The following is a 22,491-nucleotide window of genomic DNA, read 5'->3' on the forward strand; positions in this document are numbered from 1 at the left end:
ACCTGTATTGGTGTGACTTGTGACCTGGGTTAGCGCTTGCGGCCGTTCCTTTTAGGGTTAGGATACCCGGCACCCCCCAATAAAGATTTAACCCCCTGATCACCCCCAGTTAACCCCTTCCCCGGTCACATTGCACACTATACACACATAATATAGTGTTTTTCTGTATATCTGTTATAGTGTGATTGTAACTTCAGTTAGCGTTAGCGAGGGAAATTTCTGTCCCAAGGAGGTTTAGGGTCCCCGCCACCCCCCCAATAAAGATTTAACCCCCTGATCACCCCCAGTTAACCCCTTCATTGCCCTGTCACAGTGTCACTTTTATAGTGTACAGTTTTTTTTCTGATCACTATTATTAGTGACACAGGTGACATTAGTTAGTGTTAGCGTCAGTCTAAGATAGCGCAGATCCCCAGCGCATAGTTAGAAATATTAATTAACCCCTTGATTACCACATACACACGCTTCTATTACTAGAATAATGTTTGAACAGATCAATAGCTGATCAGAACTATACTGGCGTCCCCATAGTTTAGGGTTCCCAAAACGCTGTGTTTGCACGATCAGCACTGATTCTTGCCAGCACCTGCGTTTAACCCCTCCGCCCAGCCCACCCCCACCCCACCGATTAAGTTTACTGGCCACCTTGCTATGAAACAGTATCTCCCCAGCAAGCGTGCCAGATACGGGGTCAAGCTGTATAAGCTGTGTGACAGGGCCACAGGCTATACAGTTAGTTTCCTGGTCTACGAGGAAAATGATAACTCTGTGGAGCCCAGTTTGGGACTTGGCGTCACCCTTATCCAGAAAGGGGTACCATTTGTACGTGGACAATTTTTACACAAGCGTGCCACTATTTAGTCACCTTCTTGAATTACAAATTGGCACATGTGGCAAAGTGTGACCATATCGCTGGGGCTTCCCCCAACAGCTTGTAAATTCCCGTCTTAGTCGGGGGGAGAGAGCCTGCTTGAAAACGGACAAATTTCTTGCAGTGAAGTGGAGGGATACATGGGATGTTTTCGTTCTGTTCCCCCATTACACAGACACGACGGTCCAAATTACTACGGCAACTGGCGTTATGGAGAAACCCCTCTCTGTCCACGACTACAACCTTAATATGGGAGGGCTGGACCTTAACGAACAGCTTTTGGTGCCGTATTTAGTTGCCCATAAAGCCAGACACTGGTACAAAAAAGTGTCTGTTTATTTATTCCAATTGGCTATACTGAACGCTTATGTCCTATACAGGGCGTCAGGACAAACCGGATCCTTCCGAGAATTCCAGAAAGAGATCATCAATGCCTACCTGTACCCAGGAGGTGTTCCTGCCCAACTTTCCCTTCCAGATGCAGTGAGCTGGCTGCATGAGAGACATTTTCCACATGTCCTCCCGAGTACCCCTACCCAAAGATGCCCCCAAAGAAGATGTCGTGTCTGTAGCAGGGTCGGATTTAAGCGTGACACCCGCTATTATTGTCCCACCTGTCCTGACCAACCTGGTCTCTGCATCAGGGAATGTTTCAAGCGCTACCACACACTAGTGGAGTATTAGTGTAAGGTACAGCACGACATAGTGTAGGGCACACAAACACAGGGTCTCGAGAGATGTTCCATGGCTATCAACATTTTGAGAGACCCTGAGCTGGAAAGTTGCAGTTTACAAAAAAAAAACTGTAAAAACAGTTGTCGTGTCAGTTATTTTTAGGTTCTTCTACTCTTCCTACTGTACTTTTTCTGTACTTCGTTTGTTTTTCATTCTTTTGTTAACCTGTTTCTCTTGCAGGTACCCGTCAGCTGCCACACTGATTTTATATATTCTGACACAAACAGCATTTGCGCTCAGCATATATGGATACCTCTGATGGCAGCAGCTGTGGATAGGCTGATTTCAGCACTGCAGTTAAAATACCTTTAGGTATACATGGAATATTGTCATGTATACCCGCCATTAAATCAGTGGGTTTGGCTGTTGGGCGGTTAATGATGAGTAATACTACACAATATTCCTGTGGTGATTTCTGTTAGGTTCTCTTTTTTTTTTCAGCCCACAGGCTGCATTAAAAAAAAACAAAAAAAACTACACTATATGCCAAACAAGGACCAGCAATGTACTGGTACGTTGCTGGACTTTGAGTGGTTATATCAGGATGATGCCTGCAGATTTAGGCATCGCCTTGGTATTGTTTTTTACAGCCAACCATTGGATTACATAAAAGCAATCCTAGCGGATAATTGGCCGCTAGACTGCTTTTACATGCAGTGGGAGGGGACTCCACCCCCCCCTCCCGCCGCCTTCTGTGGTTTTTCTCAGGCTCTCCTGTCCCACCGATTAACCCGAGATTGCAGCCGGTGGTTCAATTATCTAACCATAGAGCTGATTGGAGATGAGAATGGCTCCAATCATCTCTATGGCCTAAGATACTGTAGGCTACGAGCGTTTCATGACTTCTGTTTCGCCAGAAATAAACAGCGCCATTGGGAAATTAGGAAAGCATCTTATCACACCAATTTTGGTGTGGTAAGATGCGTACTGTCAGAGGAGAGATCTAGAGTCTAAAAGACCCCAATTTTTTTTAAAAAAGAGTACCTGTCACTACAGATTGCTATCATAGGGGATATTTAATTCACTGTGATAACAATAAAAATTATTTAAAAAAAGGAAAGGAAAGGTGTCAAAATAACATTAAAAAGCAAAAAAAAAAAATAAATAAAACAAATCAAGACCCCCCCCCCCCGTCCCCCCGTGCTTGCGCGCAAAGGCGCACGCAGGCGTTGGTCTAGTGTCATATGTAAACCACAATTGCAGAATGCATGTGAGGTATCGCTGTGAACGCCAGGTCGAGGGCAGTAATTCTTGCAGTAGACCTCCTCTGTAAGTCTAAAGTGGTAACCTGTAAAGACTTTTAAAGGCTTTTAAAAATGTACGTAGTTTGTTGCCGCTGCACAGGCGTGCGCAATTTTTAAAGCATGTCATGTTTGGTATCTATGTACTCGGCCTCGTATCATCTTTTAAATTTTTACCAAACAATTTGGAATTATATAGTGTATTTGTGCATTAAATTTTAAAAACATGTATTTTTTTCGCAGAAATTGCGTTTGGAAAATCTGTGCGCAAATACCGTGTGACAAAAAAATTTGCAACATCCACCATTTTGTTCTATAGGGCCTCTGCTGTCCTCCCGAGTACCCCTACCCAAAGACGCCCCCAAAGAAGATGTCGTGTCTGTAGCAGGCACGGATTTAAGCGTGACACCCGCTATTATTGTCCCACCTGTCCTGACCAACCTGGTCTCTGCATCAGGGAATGTTTCAAGCGCTACCACACACTAGTGGAGTATTAGTGTAAGGTACAGCACGACATAGTGTAGGGCACACAAACACAGGGTCTCGAGAGATGTTCCATGGCTATCAACATTTTGAGAGACCCTGAGCTGGAAAGTTGCAGTTTACAAAAAAAAGTGTAAAAACAGTTGTCGTGTCAGTTATTTTTAGGTTCTTCTACTCTTCTTACTGTACTTTTAGTGTACTACGTTTGTTTTTCATTCTTTTGTTAACCTGTTTCTCTTGTAGGTACCCGTCAGCTGCCACACTGATTTTATATATTCTGACACAAACAGCATTTGCGCACAGCATATATGGATACCTCTGATGGCAGCAGCTGAGGTGATAGGCTGATTTCACCACTGCAGTTAAAATACCTTTTAGGTATACATGGAATATTGTCATGTATACCCGCCATTAAATCAGTGGGTTTGGCTGTTGGGTGGTTAATGGTGGGTTTACTACACAATATTCCTGTGGTGATTTCTGTTAGGTTCTCTTTTTTTGTTCAGCCCACAGGCTGCATTAAAAAAAAACAAAAAAAACTACACTATATGCCAAACAAGGACCAGCAATGTACTGGTACGTTGCTGGACTTTAAGTGGTTATACCAGGATGATGCCTGCAGATTTAGGCATCGCCTTGGTATTGTTTTTTACAGCCAACCATTGGCTTACATAAAAGCAATCCTAGCGGATAATTGGCCGCTAGACTGCTTTTACATGCAGTGGGAGGGGACTCCACCCCCCCTCCCGCCGCCTTCTGTGGTTTTTCTCGGGCTCTCCTGTCCCACCGGTTAACCCGAGAGTGCAGCCGGTGGTTCAATTATCTAACCATAGAGCTGATTGGAGATGAGAATGGCTCCAATCATCTCTATGGCCTAAGATACTGGAGGCTACGAGCGTTTCATGACTTCTGTTTCGCCAGAAATAAACAGCGCCATTGGGAAATTAGGAAAGCATCTTATCACACCAATTTTGGTGTGGTAAGATGCATACTGTCAGAGGAGAGATCTAGAGTTTAAAAGACCCCAATTTTTTTAAAAAAAAGAGTACCTGTCACTACAGATTGCTATCATAGGGGATATTTAAATTCACTGTGATAACAATAAAAATGATTTAAAAAAAAAATGAAAGGAAAGGAAAGGTGTCAAAATAACATTAAAAAGCAAAAAAAATAAATAAAACAAATCAAGCCCCCCCCCTCCCCCCGTGCGTGCGCGCAAAGGCGCACGCAGGCGTTGGTCTAGTGTGATATGTAAACCACAATTGCAGAATGCATGTGAGGTATCGCCGTGAACGCCAGGTCGAGGGCAGTAATTCTTGCAGTAGACCTCCTCTGTAAGTCTAAAGTGGTAACCTGTAAAGACTTTTAAAGGCTTTTAAAAATGTACGTAGTTTGTTGCCGCTGCACAGGCGTGCGCAATTTTTAAAGCATGTCATGTTTGGTATCTATGTACTCGGCCTCATATCATCTTTTAAATTTTTACCAAACAATTTGGAATTATATAGTGTATTTGTGCATTAAATTTTAAAAACATGTATTTTTTTCGCAGAAATTGCGTTTGGAAAATCTGTGCGCAAATACCGTGTGACAAAAAAATTTGCAACATCCACCATTTTGTTCTATGGGGCCTCTGCTTTAAAAAAATATATAATGTTTGGGGGTTCAAAGTAATTTTTATTTTTCCATGTAAACAAGTGGTTAGAAGAGTGGATGATGTGTGGCTAAGATTGAGCATAAAATGCCGGGACAGTTCAAACACCCCCCAAATGACCCCTTTTTGAAAAGTAGACACCCAAAGCTATTTGCTGAGAGGCATATTGAGTCCATGGAGTATTTTATATTTTGCCCTGAGTTTCGGTAATTTCACAATTTGTTTTTTTTTACACAAAGTTGTCAGTAAATGATATAATGCTCACGCATGCCATGGGTATATGTGAACTGACAACCCAAAATACATTCTGCTGCTTCTCCTGAGTACATGGATACCCCATGTGTGAGACTTTATGGCAGTCTAGCCTCATACAGGACCCCGAAAATCAATCCCCACCTTCAGGCTTTCGAAGGACGTAAATTGTTGATTTCGCTCCTTACTACCTATCACACTTTTGAAGGCCATGAAATGTCAAGATGGCACAAAACCCCCACAAATGACCCCATTTTGCAAAGTAGACAAGCTATTTTCTGAGAGGCATGGTGAGTATTTTTCAGCTCTCATTTTTTTTTGGAAAATAAAAAAAAAACAGGGAAATGCATTTTTTTCCTCTTTTTTCAATTTCCAAAACTTTATGACAAAAAAGTGAGATCTGCAAAAACACTCATCATGCCTCTCTGAAAATAGCTTAGGGTGTCTTCTTTCCGAAAAGGGGTCATTTGGGGGGGGGGGGGGTTGTGCTTTCTTGGCATTTCATGGACTCCGAAATTGTGATATGTAGTCAGGAGTGAAATCAACAATTTACGCCCTTGGAAAGCCTGAAAGTGGTGATTAATTTTCGGGGTCCTGTACTCGGCTAGACTGCAAAATAGTCTCACACATGTGGTATCCCTGTACCCAAACAAAATTTACATCCTTTTTTTCCCACAAATAGAGCTTTCTTTTGGTGGTATTTGGTTTGGGTACAGCATTGTATGACCGTGTTATTGTCAGTTAAAGTCACGCAGTGCCAAGTTGAAAAAAAGGGCCTGGTCTTTGAGCAGCCAAATCCTCCGGGGCTTAAGTGGTTCATTTTGCGATTCGGCACTGCATTACTTTAATGGACAATTGCGCGGTAGTGCAACCCTGTAATAAAATTGATGTTCTTTTTTTCCCACAAATAGAGTTTTCTTTTGGTGGTGTTTGATCACCTCTGCAATTTTTATTTTTTGCGCTATAAACAAAAAAAGAGCGACAATTCTGAAAAAAAAACAAAAAAAAAAAAAAACAATATTTTTCACATTCTACTATATGACGACATTCCCCCAAAAAAAAAAATTAAAAATCAAAATTTTTTAACATTTTAGTCCAACTTGTTTTCAGCTACATATTTTTGGTAAAAAAAATCCTAATAAGCGTATTTTGATTGGTTTGCGCAAAAGTTATTGCGCCTACTAACTAGGGGAAAGAGTTATGTCATTTTTATTGTTTTTTTTTTTACTAGTAATGGCGGCGATCTGTGATGTTTTGCCGGACTGCGACATTGCGGACAGATCGGACCCCTAACCGTCATTTTTTACACTTTTAGGAGGACCAGTGACATTACTACAGTAATCAGCGCTAAAAATATGTATTAGAAACATAGAATGTGTCGGCAGATAAGAACCATTTGGCCCATCTAGTCTGCCCAATATATCTGAATCCTATGAATAGTCCCTGGCCCTACCTTATATGAAGGATAGCCTTATGCCTATCCCATGCATGCTTAAACTCCTTCACTGTATTTGCAGCTACCACTTCTGCAGGAAGGTTATTCCATGCATCCACTACTCTCTCAGTAAAGTAATACTTCCTCATATTACTTTTAAACCTTTGCCCCTCTAATTTAAAACAGTGTCCTCTTGTGGTAGTTTTTCTTCTTTTAAATATGCTCTCCTCCTTTACCGAGTTGATTCCCTTTATGTATTTAAAAGTTTCTATCATATCCCCTCTGTCTCTTCTTTCTTCCAACCTATACATGTTAAGGTCCTTTAACCTTTCCTGGTAATTTTTTTCCTGCAATCCATGTACTAGTTTAGTAGCTCTTCTCTGAACTCTCTCTAGAGTATCTATATCCTTCTGGAGATATGGCCTCCAGTACTGCGCACAATACTCCAAGTGAGGTCTCACCAGTGTTCTGTACAGCGGCATAAGCACTTCTCTCTTTCTACTGCTTATACCTATCCCTATACATCCAAGCATTCTGCTGGCATTTCGTGCTGCTCGATTACATTGTCTTCCCACCTTTAAGTCTTCTGAAATAATTACTCCTAAATCCCTTTCCTCAGATACTGAGGTCAGGACTGTGTCAAATATTCTATATTCTGCCCTTGGGTTTTTACGCCCCAGGTGCATTATCTTGCACTTATCCACATTAAATTTCAGTTGCCAGAGTTCTGACCATTCTTCTAGTTTTCCTAAATCCTTTTCCATTTGGCGTTTCCCTCCAGGAACATCAACCCTGTTACATATCTTTGTGTCATCAGCAAAAAGACAAACCTTACCATCGAGGCCATTTGCAATATCACTTATGAAGATATTAAACAAAATTGGTCCCAGTACAGATCCCTGAGGTACCCCACTGGTAACATGACCTTGTTCTGAATGTTCTCCATTGACTACAACCCTCTGTTGTCTGTCACTCAGCCACTGCCTAATCCACTCAACAATATGGGAGTCCATGCTCAATGACTGCAGTTTATTGATAAGTCTTCTATGTGGGACAGTGTCAAAAGCCTTACTAAAATCTAGATATGCAATGTCTACTGCACCTCCACCGTCTATTATTTTAGTCACCCAGTCAAAAAAATCTATAAGATTTGTTTGACATGATCTCCCTGAAGTAAACCCATGTTGTTTTTCATCTTGCAATCCATGGGATTTAAGATGTTCCACAATCCTATCCTTTAATAGGGTTTCCATTATTTGCCTACTATTGATGTCAGACTCACTGGTCTATAGTTGCTCGATTCCTCCCTACTACCTTTCTTGTGAATGGGCACGACATTTGCCAATTTCCAATCTTCCGGGACGACTCCTGTTACTGTAATAATGACACTGGCAGGGAAGGGGTAACTCTGGGTGATTAAGGTGTTAAATGTGAGCCTAGGGGAGTGATTCTAACTGTGGGGGGCGTGGCTTGTGATATGACCATAGAAATGTGATCCTATATAGAATGGTGATCATTCCAGGGGAAAAAACGGTCAGCTGTGTTTACAACATCCAACCGTCCTTCTCTCAGCGGTGAAAGATCGTGGATGTCAGGCGGTAATTGGAGCTGCCTGCCCGCTGCATCAACATTCCCAGCTGATGAGCGGGGACGGGAGCCTCCTGTATAGCTACGTTGGTTTGCCCAGGAGCGGCTGCCTGCTGCAGCATAACTGCAGCGGGTGGTCGTAAAGCAGTTAAAAACCACCCCAAAACATGCCAAACCCCCCCTACTGACCCACCAATAACCTCAATGACCCGCCACACAGGAGCGATCTCAGACGGTAACACTCGCTGACCGATGGTGTCCTGAGCCGTCGTCCGCTATATAAAGGAAGGGGCGGGGATAGTGGTGATTGTGACGGAACCGTCCCACACTTCACTTGAGTGCTTCCATCAGTATACTGCTTCCTCCAGTCTGAACATAGATATCAGATATTACAGCCACATATTGCAACCAAGAACTAGATGGGATACGTTTAGCTGCAAAACTGGAACTGTTTATTGAACAAGAATACATGCTTTTTATACACTACACACTCAGTTATATTTTTATATACAGTTGTGTTTGCATACGATAATGTGATCAGCATTACCAAACACTCTAAACATTAAGCTAATTAGCAGCCTGGATAATCAGGGATCTTATTCCGGGTCAGACTTGCCGGCATCAAGCTCACGGAATACAATACACATTATTACAAGTGTAAACACATCCCCAATAGTTTGCTAGCAGACAATAGGTGTGTTAATTAGCACAATTAACAATACAAACAGTGATCTCCCCCCTCCTCAGACTAGTAGGCAACAGACTATAACAGGAGACTGTAACGGAACAGGGCACCCCAGACCGGGTACCTCCGTTGACAGATGCTCCTAATGCTTCCCAAGGGCTCCAGGCACTCCACCAGACACCGTATGCACTTCAGACTCCACGAACCGCCGCAGCTTGGTTAGGGTCTCGCAATCTCCTACCCACCCTGGACCTACGACAAGGCTCCAGGTTCCTGTGGGTGAACCTCTCTTTCCCCAGAGAGTGCAGCAGAACAAGCTCTTACAAGAGCTCAGTGATTCTCTAAGGGAGTATGGAAGACCATAGCAATCCCTTGCAGCAGATTCCGCCAATAAGAGACAAAACTCTAGATTGAGGCTGAAGAACTGAAAACAACTTTATTGAACAAGACTTATATACAGAATTTGGAACATCCCGCCCCCAACAACTGCTTTCCTATTGGTCAATTGTAAAGTACCTGCAGTTCCCCTTCAGGTCCTCCTTAGCCATGCAAATGAGGAATTGAAAATGAGTCAGCAGTGATTGGTCAGATAGCTTGACCAGAAGGACTGCCATGTGCAAGGAGACAGAAGCCCCCAGGGGGCAATCAATGTACACAATAGCCAGACACAGAACAATGGGAGGTCATTAGCACTTACAATGAGACAGGGCAATCCACATTCCCAATACACAATCAAAAGGAAAACCTTGCTGACATTGAAAGATATGTAATATACACAGCATTTAGGAATTACAGATTTCATGGCAAATGGGAATAAATCTTAATATTTCTATATGGAGATATTGCTGGCAAATATGAAGCAATCCAAACCATTACTTATCTGTCTTTAAATTCCAGTGATGGTGAATACCGTCACATATCTTCCCCCCAAAGGTAGACTAATCCATGTACCAGACCTCCAATCGGTCTGTGCCTGAGTTAGTCGGGTAACAAGTCCCAAAGAGTCCATCCTTCATGGCAGCATCCTTTACAAAGTTCCACATAGTTTGTAAGTTTGTCTTGGCAAGGCGCATGGAGCTCTCATAGCCGATCAGTCTGCAAAAGTCTGGTTTGGGCAGGCCAGACTGGGCTTCTTGGGCACCCTGTGTCCCTAAAAGACACAGGGTGATTTAGACATAAGAGGAGCCTAGTAGGCTGAGAGAAGAACTTTCCAACCTCTCTAAGGTAGGCTGTGTTCCACAGGCCCTCCCAATGTCTGCAGCCACCCAGTACCCCAAACAAATTGTCGGGAAAACAGTGTTACTCACCCAGCCAACCTCTGTCTCTCTTGTAGCACATACCCACTGCTGTGGATAAGTGTGGACTGGCCCTTCTCCTAGGAGTCCTTTCAGCCACTGGAGAGAAGACAGGGTGGTGGGGCTCACTTCGTCAGGCTATGGGGATCTGGGCCGACTGTCCAGCATCCCTGGGGTGTACAAATGAGGACTGTAGCTTTTGCAGGTGCTGGGCAGAGGTTGGTAACACTCTGCCCTGTTGCCAGCTCTTCTGCTGGGTTAGGGTTGGTGAATACTACCCCCAGGACCTGGTTGGGGGTCTGCTGTAGAGAGGAGGGATCGCCTACCTCCTCCTCCTGGTATTCCTGTGGGGCAGGTTGGGGATCTGGACCGGCCGTCCAGCATCCCTGTAGGTCTGGTGCAGAGACTGCGGTCCCATCTGTACCATTGGGGTCAGGTCTGTTGTCGCCCTGTGGTTGGGGAGAAGGATTAGTTGTCTCCTCTCCCTGGAAGGTAGACTGCTTCTTGGAAGGAAGGACGACACCTTCGGGTCCCTGTAACTCCTGCTGTAGCTGGGGATCTGGGCCGGCTGCCCAGGCTCCCTGTAGGGCCGGTAGATAGACCTAGGTCCCATCTCCCCCTGCCATCGGTGGGTCTTCCAAGTACCACCAGTCTGTATTGTCTCTCCAACTCAAGGGTTGTGGGTCTGGATCTGCCACCCAGGACTCTGCTTGCAGGGTAGATTGGGGTGGAACGGAGCAGAGCAGGCGTAAGTAGTCCTGCTCCAGTTCCCACTCCATTCCGACCAGATGAATCAGGTCTGACCCCAAGTCATTCACTTTGGGGAGACCCAGTAGGGCTTCCCTGGTGTCCTGGATTTCCCAGCACCAAAACTCTGCTGGACATCCAAAGATCCCTCTCCTCAAATGCCTCCCACAGCCAGCCCGGGCCACTATAGTCCTCACCTTCCGGCATATTGTTGTCAGCCATCCAGTGGTCGAGCCCGGTGGCGTACCACTTTAGTGCCCGGTAAGCTTCATCCAGCCACAACTCCTTCCAAATCAGGTTCCACAGCTCCGTCACCCACTCATGCAGGGGTTGCTCTCCTAGGAAAGGTAACCGCAGGGCAACGTATACCTGCAACCGCTGTTCTTCGCTGGGAAGGTTCTCTCTCCGCCTCCACTGCACATCCTCTAAGGCCTCATACCACATCTCCTTTCAAGTGGCATCTCTCCAGTCCAGTATGGCTTCCTCTGATACAGGCCCATCCTGTTGGACCAAGTGTTGCTGCAACCTCCAGAGAAACTCCTCCTCATATGGGGACGCTGCACGGGTGTTATCTCGCTCCATAACGTTACCGGTGTCTCCGAGCTGCTTCTCCTCACACTAGGACGCCATCCCACCGCTTGCCACCAATGTAACAGAACAGGGCACCCCGGACCGGGTACCTCCGTTGACAGATGCTCCTAGTGCTTCCCGAGGGCTCCAAGCACTCAACCAGACACCGTAAGCACTTCAGGCTCCACGAACCGCCGCAGCTTGGTTAGGGTCTCGCAATCTCCTACCCACCCTGGACCTACGACAAGGCTCCAGGTTCCTGTGGGTGAACCTCTCTTTCCCCAGAGAGTGCAGCAGAACAAGCTCTTACACAAGCTCTTACAAGAGCTCAGTGATTCTCTAAGGGAGTATGGAAGACCATAGCAATCCCTTGCAGCAGATTCCCCCAATAAGAGACAAAACTCTAGATTGAGGGTGAAGAACTGAAAAAAACTTTATTGAACAAGACTTATATACAGAATTTGGAACATCCCGCCCCCAACAACCACTTTCCTATTGGTCAATTGTAAAGTACCTGCAGTTCCCCTTCAGGTCCTCCTTAGCCATGCAAATGAGGAATTGAAAATGAGTCAGCAGTGATTGGTCAGATAGCTTGACCAGAAGGACTGCCATGTGCAAGGAGACAGAAGCCCCCAGGGGGCAATCAATGTAAACAATAGCCAGACACAAAACAATGGGAGGTCATTACCACTTACAATGAGACAGGGCAATCCACATTCCCAATACACAAACAAAAGGAAAACCTTGCTGACATTGAAAGATATGTAATATACACAGCATTTAGGAATTACAGATTTCATGGCAAATGGGAATAAATCTTAATATTTCTATATGGAGATATTGCTGGCAAATATGAAGCAATCCAAACCATTACTTACCTGTCTTTAAATTCCAGTGATGGTGAATACCGTCACAGAGACCTACTTACAAAAAACACATTATGGCAGGGGACCCCAGTGGTTTGAGTGGATTACATTACCATCTAAAGTCATTGCTAGTTTGAGGCATAGAGACCCCAAATATGGAACCTCCAGTTCCCAGAGTCTGTGTGTTTTGGGGAGACATGAACATGAAACAGAAACAAGACCACTCCACCGATCCCCCAGGCATACACCTTCCAAAAAGCAGTGTTCATGTAAATGCCAGGGCCCATAGTCATTGGGTAAGAGCCCATGTCCCAGCTAGGTCTGTCACAGTGACATTATTGCCCATGTAAAGCTACCCCAGTGAAGGCCACTTAAAGATAGTGAACCCCAATGGTTGCCCTGACCCTGTAAATCTTCCAACCCCTCTGACACACTGGGTTCAGACATTTCTTACTGTACCCCAATTATGGCCCTGACCCTGCAAGTCTCCCGACCCTCTGACAATCTGGGTTCAGACATTTCTTACTGTACCCCAATGGTGGCCCTGACCCTGCAAGTCTCCCGATCCCTCTGACACCCTGGGTTCAGACATTTCTTACTGTACCCCAATAGTTGTCCTAACCCTGCAAGTCTCCCGACCCCTCTGACACCCTGGGTTCAGACATTTCTTACTGTACCCCAATGGTTGCCCTGACTCTGCAAGTCCCCCGACCCCTCTGCTACACTGGGTTCAGACATTTCTTACTGTATTCCAATGGTGGTCCTGACCCTGCAAGTCTCCCGACCTTTCTGACACTCTGGGTTTGGACATTTCTTACTGTACCCCAATGGCTGCCCTGAGCCTGCAAGTCTCCCAACCCCTCTGACACCCTGGGTTCAGACATTTCTTACTGTAGCCCAATGGTTGGCCTGACCCTGCACATCTTCCAACTTCTCTGACACCCTGGATTCAGACATTTCTTACTGTAGCCCAATGGTTGTCCTAACCCTGCAAGTCCCCCAACCCCTCTTACACCCCGGGTTCAGACATTTCTTACTCTACCCCAATGGTGGCCCTGACCCTGCAAGTTTCCCGACCTGACACCCTGAGTTCAGACATTTCTTACTGTACCCCAATGGTTGCCCTTACCTTGCAAGTCTCCCAACCCCTCTGACACCCTGGGTTCAGACATTTCTTACTGTACCCCAATGGTGGCCCTGACCCTGCAAGTCTCCAGACCTCTCTGCCACCCTGGGTTCAAACATTTCTTACTATACCTCAAAGGTTGCCCTGACCCTGCAAGTCTCCCAACCCCTCTGACACACTGGGTTCATACATTTCTTACAGTACCCCAATGATTGCCCTGACCCTGCAAGTCTCGTGACCCCTCTGTTATCCTGGGTTCAGACATTTCTTACTGTACCCCCTAGTTGTCCTGACCCTACAAGTCTCCCGACCCCTCTGACACCCTGGGTTCAGACTTTTCTTATTGTACCCCTGTTGTGCGTTACACATTCGAGAATATTATTCTGAATGAAATAGGAGTTCTTTTTAATCGATTAATTTCTTTTTAACAGCATATACCAATCTTAGTGAACACAGACTACAGTAGGGAATATATATATATTTATTCATAAGACATGTATTCACAATAAATATATATGGGTGACACAAAAATATAAACTCACATAAAATACAAACTTAATGATAACACTAGTTGAATCAATTTGGCTCAGCAATACAAATCAAAGGACAGGATTACTTTTTCCCCAGAAGGAGTAAAAAACCATATATCAAGAGTTCTATATATCAGACAAAGTTGTCTGCGAATTGCGTAGCCAACAGTCACTCCGCTGCAGTTGGAGTGAGAACAGACTATGCAAAACGTGAGACTAATTCACTAATATAGCGCTAAACCAAGAATGGAAAAATTTTATAAAAACAAAAATAATGTTTAGAGAAAAATCTACAATGGCTGTTACAACTGGGAAAGTAATCTAAATATCCTGAGGCTACGATTATAGCATACAAGGAAACAAAAATCAAAGAATCAATAATGCATAATTACCATTTCAAAATGGCTGCTGGCTCAAAATGATTGTTTACTAGAGTCCTGAGATGGCTGCCTTTCCCAAAATGGTGGCTGGTTAGGGAGGAGCTTGCGTCCTTAAAGTTTTTCAGAGTGTCAGGCGTAGAATGAAGGTGAAGTAAGATGGAGTATGATGAGTGTGTATAGGTGGATGTGTGTGTCTCTGTCTCGTCTGGGTTCCTTTATATATTGTATAGGACAAAAAGGCCATAAAAATTACAATGAGCCGAACCCAGAAGGTGGAACTTCTTCCCATTGGTTGGGGTCAATAACCATTAACTGGTTGAGTAATTATGCAATACCTCTACTAACCACCATGTATGTCAGGGAGCAAATATATGTGATAGAAGTCAATACATTAATTTATAGTAATAAAAAAAAAAAATGAGAATCTCTCCATATTCTCATGGTGCCGGCATGGCCATCTGATATTTCTGTAATATCTCTTAGAAAGGTTCAGTTCTGGTAACGCCGTTTAATGAGCATACATACTAATACCATATCTATATATATATAGCTTAATTAAGAATAAGTGACTTCCTTATAGATTATCTAAATTAATACACAATAACCTGGGATTATAATTGTTTGACACATGTGATGTATTCAATCAGAAGGTTATCTACTAGAGAATTATTATGTTAGTAAATAATATAATCAGGACATGGTCTGGGATCTACAATATGAAATAATCTAATTTAATCATCAGCTACTATCTAACTGATATAATATAATCTTCAATGGAGGATTGTCCATATAACCATCTTTCCATATCCCATCTTGGTATATGATGGAACAAGGAGGTTGTAGATGCTTATGATTATATTAAATTCATTTAAAAATACAGTTTTAATAGGTCTAAGTTGATGACCAGAAACTTTCTTCCCATGACTCCTCTGTTGTTTATTTTTCCATAGGTGAAACAATGGTGTGTTAGTTAGGTAATCCATGATACAGCTGTCCTTGGGGAACCTGTTAGGATCTGCTATTGTATGGAAAATAACTCATGGCCAGGACACAATGTTTTATGGCTTCTTCAAATATATTCTCTTTTCAAGACCATAGAATATAGTCGTTATCTCCAGGGTTAGTCAACAACGGCTTACCACTTTTCAACAACGAACAATGGAAACTACAAACCGGAGTCTCTTATTGAGTTTCTAGTGAAGGCCATGAATTGAACTTTGTCTCTGGAGTCATGCAGTTCATAATTCTTCACATGCAATATGAAAAATATGCCTATTTCTTACCATAGTCCTGACAACCCCCTACCCTGATCATTGGTATTTTTAGATATTTATTGCTGGGTGGACTATATATAATCTCTGTGCGCCAGTATCTCCTTTCTCCATTAGCAGAAACACAGGATCTCCATCTTCCCTACTAACAGAACGGCGATCTACCTTGTTTATATTGGCGGACAACTGTTCTGCCTCTCTCGAGAATGATTTCCGGGTACCAACAAACACCGCATCCGCTGGACCCACTGATTGGCTCCTGCTGTGTCCAGCGGAAGATGGGCGCCGGCGGTGCGTGTGCACACCACAAACCCAAAAAAGCAGATGATGTACAGGTACGTGATTCTGTGCTGAACGGCCGCCCTACTGCAGTACATGTATGTGGGATGGTCAGAGAAAAAAGTCTCCCTGATAAAGAGACTATGACCTGGTGGATTGCATGCAGAACTCCTGTGCCCAGCTGAGGACATTTAGGACCTCCTGTGCCCAGCTGAGGACATTTAGGGCCTCCTGTGCCCAGCTGAGGACATTTAGGGCCTCCTGTGCCCAGCTGAGGACATTTAGGGCCTCCTGTGCCCAGCTGAGGACATTTAGGGCCTCCTGTGCCCAGCTGAGGACATTTAGGGCCCTAAGATTGAAGTTGTGGTGGATGTCTCCTTTGGGTTTGGGAACTGTGATAAGAGTAGAACTCCTGGAACTCTTCTGGCCCCAGACTCAGAAATGCAGATGACGTACAGGTACGTGATTCTGTCCAGAACGGCCGCCCTGCCGCAGTACATGTACATGAACATGAAAACGGAGCCTCTAATATGTGTTAATTCTTTTATGTTTGAAACATACATAAGGAGTGAAACATTTCCCGCACTCTGAACATGAAATAGGACGCTCGTCCGTATGAACTTTCTGGTTTCTAAGAAATAAACATTTGTTTGGAAAAAACATTTCCCGCACTCGTAACATTAAAAAGGGCGCTCACCTGTGTGTAAGTAGGTTCTTTCTTAGTTAAACATTTCCCACACTCTGCACAAGATTAGAGACGCTTGCCTCTATAAACTCTGGTGTCTAACAGGTAAACGTTTGAGCGCAAAACATTTTCCACACTCTGAACATGAATAGGGAGTCTCACCTGTGTGTATTCTCTAAAGGCTAAGAAGGTTTCCTTTATTATTAAAACATTTCCTGCCCTTTGAACATTAACAGGGAAGCTCTCATGTGTGTATTCTCTGATGGTGAAGAAGGTGTCCTTTACGATTAAAACATTTCCCGCACTCTAAACATGAATATGGACGCTCACCTGTGTGTATTCTCAAATGCATAAGAAGATTTCCTTTCTCATTAAAACATTTCCCACACTCTGAACATGAATAGGGACACTCACCTGTGTGTATTCTCTGATGTTTAAGAAGGTTTCTTTTATTAGTAAAACATTTCCCGCACTCTGAACATGAATAGGGATGCTCACCTGTGTGTATTCTCTGATGGCTAAGAAGGTGTCCTTTACGAATAAAACATTTCCCGCACTCTGAACATGAATAGGGAAGCTCACCTGTGTGTATTCTCTGACGGTTAAGAAGGCTTACTTTATGATTAAAACATTTCCCGCACTCTGAACATGAATAGGGACACTCACCTGTGTGTATTCTCTGATGCCTAAGAAAGTTTCCTTTATCATTAAAACTTTTCCCGCACTCTGAACATGAATAGGGATGCACTCCTGTGTGTATTCTCTGATGGGTAAGAAGGTGTCCTTTACGAATAAAAGATTTCCTGCACTCTGAACAAGAATAGGGACGCTCACATGTGTGTATTCTCTGATGGCTAAGAAGGTTTCTTTTATCATTAAAATATTTCCCGCACTCTGAACATGAATAGGGACGCTCACCTGTGTGTATTATCTGATGGCTGAGAAGGGATTCTTTACGAATGAAACATTTCCCGCACTCTGAACATGAAAAGGGAAGCTCCCCTGTGTGTATTCTCTGATGGCTAAGAAGGCTTCCTTTCTGTGTAAAACATTTCCCACACTCTGAACATGAAAAGGGAAGTTCCCCTGTGTGAATTCTCTGATGGCTAAGAAGGCTTCCTTTCTGTTTAAAACATTTCCCGCACTCTGAACATGAGAATGAATTTTCTCCTGCATGGTATAAAGAAGATTCCCTGAGATGAGATGGTTTCCCGCACCCGTCGGCACTGTCAGATATTAGAGGACTATGTGAAGTATCAGAAGATTCCAATGATCTCCTCCAATGGTGAGGTCTGTCATGTATATTTTGAGGAACGGGATTTTCTTCTGGAGAAGATGCCATGTCATTATCTTCTGTAGTCACATCTTCCTCCGATGTCCTTCTATTCCCACCACAGAGTCCGTCTGTCAGAAGACAAGAAAAATTACCAAGAGTTTTCCACACTCATATACACTGCTCAACACTTTATAATCAGAGTATAGCATCAAGTCAGGGAAACTCCTGGGATATTCATCTGGTCAGTCAAGTAGCAGAGGGGGTTGTTATCAACAGGTGCACTAGATGGGCAACGAGACGACCTCCAAAACAGGAATGGTTTTACAGGTGGAGGCCACTGACATTTTCCCTACTCATCTTTTCTGAGTGTTTTTTTTCTTTTAAATCAGAAAAAGTTTTATTATAAAGAAAGAAAAGTCCATTCCATTCGGTACACAATATTTCCGCTTTGTACAGTCATAGACACAGCGATCGTAACCTTCATATATAGTCACTCCTGCATGTTTCCATTCCCCACCTCCACTGACTCCACCCACTCCCCCAACATCTCACTGACTCCACCCACTCCCCCAACATCTCACTGACCCCACCCACTCCCCCAACATCTCACTGACCCCACCCACTCCCCCAACATCTCACTGACTCCACCCACTCCCCCAACATCTCACTGACTCCACCCACTCCCCCAACATCTCACTGACTCCACCCACTCCCCCAACATCTCCTTGGCCTGCGCCTTATCCCGTTCCCTCCTGTTTATTCATTCCTAGGACTCATCCTACAGGAGTTAGGGAGAGTGGGATGAAGAGTGAAGTTCAAAGTGGTGGTTGCCAGCGGCAACGGATGGACTTTTGTTGGGACTGTAGTCTGTTCTCTCAAGAAATGTGCAGGAGAGTTAGAGAAGGAGAGTTGCATCACGCTGTACAAAAGGACTGCGTCTGCTTAACAGTGAATGGTGCAAGTGCGGAAGGAGAAAATAAAGGCCCAGGGCACGTGGATTGGTGTGACGGGGGCCATGTTTGTGCCAGTGCTATACAGAAAATTGTTGACCGTGCAACTAATGACAGCGGGACACTTTTCCAGGACAGTATGGTGAGAGTTGTCGGTACAAATGCAATGAAGAAGAATGTCGGCCAAGCAATGTCTGACAGTGGGACAATTCTCCTAAATAGCAAAGGGGGTCAGTTGGCCTGGAGAGATGGAGGTGCAACTGAGGCCCAGGTACAGACAAGGATGGCGGATGCGTGTGGATCGAAGACTACGATCTGCTTTACAGTGACTTTCATGCTGGCTGAGCTGAGTTGGAGCGGCAATGAAAAGGTTACTGTACCGCGCTGGAAAGCGTGCGCTGGAGAGATCTGCCTATCAGGAGGAGCCACCGCCAAAGAATCAGCTAATCTGGAGTTGTGGGTGGAGACGTCGCCCACACACAGCCAATCTGGAAAGAGGAAGGGAGTCTATAAATTACATCTGCTTTTGGGTGGGGCTGAGAGGGAGACACGTGTGTGGAGGAGCAAGATGGCGAATACCGGAGTGAGCCGGAATGCGGAGGCTATCCCACGTGTTGGCGGAGATCCTGCGGAGCAGAACGGAATGCCGACAACAACCCTGTGGGACACTGGGGTGCAATTGATGCCCAATGGAAGACTGGCGTTGTGTACCGAAGCAGGCATGGAACACTTGGGCCTGGTATGTAGTCAATGCCTGAATGTTACCATGCGGATGCAAGTGTGGGGACAGTGCGGGCATTGTAGCAATCTGCTGCTGCGGGCGGAGAAGAGTGAAGGTCAGCCCAGGAGACTGAATGTGACATGGGAGACCGGGGTCACTCGTGCTGTGTTGGCCTCTGAATCGGGACTCTTCATGGGCATAGGAAGAGGAGTGCTCAGGGTGCTGATGGAACTGGGCTCAGTGACATCTGCCAGCACTACAGAGTGCCACATGAGAGAAACCTGTACTTCCGAGGCTGTGTATGCAGATAGTGAGAGCCGGGGAGCGGCCACCTGATGTACAGAAGACTGCAGTGGCAGACACCAGGTCTGCTCCAACAAAGGCAAAGGGGAGTCGATGGCCTGCGGTGACCAGGGCTGTGAGTCTGAGCAGCGAGGGAGAAGCCGGGGTTATTGATGTGGGGTCTCCTAGTTTCCAGCATCGCTACAGATCCTTGGAGGAGGGGATCGATGTCTGCAAATCAGAGGAAGAAACCGAGTGGGACTGGGGGGGGGTTAAATGAATGGAGCAGTTCGGCCAATCCAAGTGTTCCCAATGAGGAGACTAGAAATTCTGTGATACGTGGACAGTGTGCTAAGAATCTGGGGTTCTGTGAGGCCTACTCTAACCGGGTCCCAGATCTATTCCCTCCTCGGACCTATGCCCGGGCTCAGGAACAAAATGAGGCCTATGCGTCTCTCATCATTAAGGAGGAGACCCTGTATTCCCTACCTGGGAGAGGCAACAGACAAACCGTCCCCAGGTTCTCCAGACTACAACGGCTGATACATAGGAAGGTGGCCTTAGAATATGGATATGATTATCCTTATGCTCCAAGGGAGATTGAGGCCAGGAGAGAGTCTTGGTGTGATGAGGCTGTGTGGGACTTCCTTTATATCCCAAAACACCACCGCACCGAGTTATGGAAAACCTTCCAATCTGTAAAGGCTAATTGGAACTTTGGGCGGGCCATCAATATATACGGAGTGGAGGTCTACCGCCCAGATGGATCTGGCCAGGCATGGTCCATCTGTGTAAAAGACTCAGAGGGGAAAGTTGTGCGAATCCCACATCCTGACTACTATTGCTAAGGACACAGGATGCTGGCTAGCCTGAGTTTGCTTACTTGCTTACAGAAGAAGATGGGCTGGAGAGCCCGAATATAAAGTGTACAGTGATGTTTCAAGTTTCACCTTTGTTGCTAGGGCCCAAGCCCTATTTCCAATACCCCTTTCCCTTCTATCCTTGCAAAAGGGATTGGGAAATACAATTACCACTGCTGAGTGATTCCACCAAAGAGGGCCAACCCTCCAACTTTAAAGAAGAAAAGACCCTTACTAAAGGAGGACTCTAGTGATACTATAACTGTGCTAAAAAGGAGATCCTTTGGGCCATCGGGCCAGGATCATATAACACCTCAAGATAAAAGGACACTCTGTGGAGCAGTTAGGTCATCGGGCTGAAGAGGAGAATTCTTTGCAAAGAGACTCTTTTTACAAAGATGCCTTGTGAAGATTCTATTGGGCCAACGGGCCAGTAATGGAACTTTGTTGGGTTTCTACCTAGGGAGAATGGGTAGTGGCCTGAGGTATCTTCGGTGGGGGGTTCCCTAGTGCCAGGGGCCCCTGAAGAGACTGTTAACACCGACAAGTCTGACAGGTTGCTCAGGCTCCAGCAAATACCTTGTCCTTAAGAAGACATGTAGCCTCGGTGCTACAGGTGTGAGGGACACTGTGACCATCAGTCAGATGGACTCCACATGTCTTGGAGAACTTGTGGGCGTGGCTGAAATGGAAGAAGAGTCAGTGCCCGGGTGCTAAAGGGACTGTGTCTGTTTCAGTCACTCATTGTGGCTAGAAGGTAGATAGTTAGCTTGACAGGGTTTGGTTGTCACCTGTACAGGAGTGGAGCTGAACGCCTAGTCAAGCCTACTGGAAGTGATATCTGCCAGGATGTGTAGCTAGGGATCTTGGGTGAGAAGGTCGCCTCTGAGGAGAGGGCATTCTCACTACATTAGGTAGAATGTTATTAATATGCAAATGTTGGAAGTGCTAACCTTTAATTCTTCCTTTGCAGGCTTGCATGGGATGTCTGGGTCTGGGAAGGCCCTCCATTTGTGAAAAGTGAATGTTATAGTTAGCTAGTTAGTCAGGTTGACGTGTTACTCACTCAAGCAGAGTTTTGTTCGATGGGGGTGCATTAAGTTGTTTTGTGAATATTTGTACAGCATATCTATATTTTTCTACATAATCTATTATATGTACATTTGTTATTTCCCTTTTCCAGGTTTGTGGGATACTCTGTTTATTTTTGTAGGACATTTTTGTAGGGGGGAGGCTGCCCCAGAGCCAGTGAGGACATGGCTCGTTTGGTGGGGGGTGGATGTAGCACCCTCCTAGTCAGGTGCTAGAGATTGAGTATAGTTTTGGCTCTGTCTGCCTATCAGAGGAGCAGCAGGTAAATTCTATGTTGCACTCTATCAGGGAGCAGGATCTGTGAGTTAGGTCTGCTCAGTGTGCCCAGTGTGTGATTCATCTGGTCTAAGGGAGTGTCCCCAGCTGATCCAATGAGAAGGCACAATGGATGCTGGAGGAAACCTGGCCAATAACACACAGGCTTTTGATATAGCCCCAGGGATTGGCACAGATGGGTTGTCTCGGTGAATTGTGGGGCAGGGTATAAAAAGCCAACGGCACATGAGGTAGAGGTCTTTTGGCGGGAAGCAAAGTCCCAGAAGGAGGGTGGCGGCTGCCTCCTCTTCTGCAGCAGTTGGTGATGGTCACAGGCAGTTGGCCTGATGAACCAGTGGAGAGGAG

At 45.1% G+C, this 22,491-nt stretch overlaps 4 protein-coding genes across 4 annotated transcripts in view; 1 reads left to right on the forward strand and 3 right to left on the reverse strand.

The window, feature by feature from the left end:
- LOC309550687 (uncharacterized protein) overlaps positions 1-22,491 on the reverse strand; it is a 411,684-nt gene that overhangs the window by 365,674 nt on the left and 23,519 nt on the right. The gene's annotated exons all lie outside the window — the stretch shown is intronic.
- The window catches only part of LOC309549786 (uncharacterized protein), a 304,712-nt gene that overhangs the window by 257,342 nt on the left and 24,879 nt on the right, over positions 1-22,491 (reverse strand). The window lies entirely within an intron of this gene.
- Positions 1-22,491, forward strand: part of LOC309550695 (uncharacterized protein) — a gene marked incomplete at its 3' end in the record, with an annotated part of 321,308 nt that overhangs the window by 198,569 nt on the left and 100,248 nt on the right.
- Positions 16,772-20,117, reverse strand: LOC309549795 (uncharacterized protein; the record flags this gene model as incomplete). The annotated part of the gene is made up of 3 exons (XM_082250299.1): positions 16,772-16,864; positions 16,949-17,859; positions 20,048-20,117. The coding sequence occupies 3 exons, from the start codon at positions 20,115-20,117 to the stop codon at positions 16,772-16,774; spliced, it is 1,074 nt and encodes a 357-aa protein (XP_082106425.1).

Source organism: Pelophylax lessonae (assembly GCF_965119305.1).
Source record: "Pelophylax lessonae genome assembly, chromosome: 3".
NCBI classification, from domain to species: Eukaryota; Metazoa; Chordata; class Amphibia; order Anura; family Ranidae; genus Pelophylax; species Pelophylax lessonae.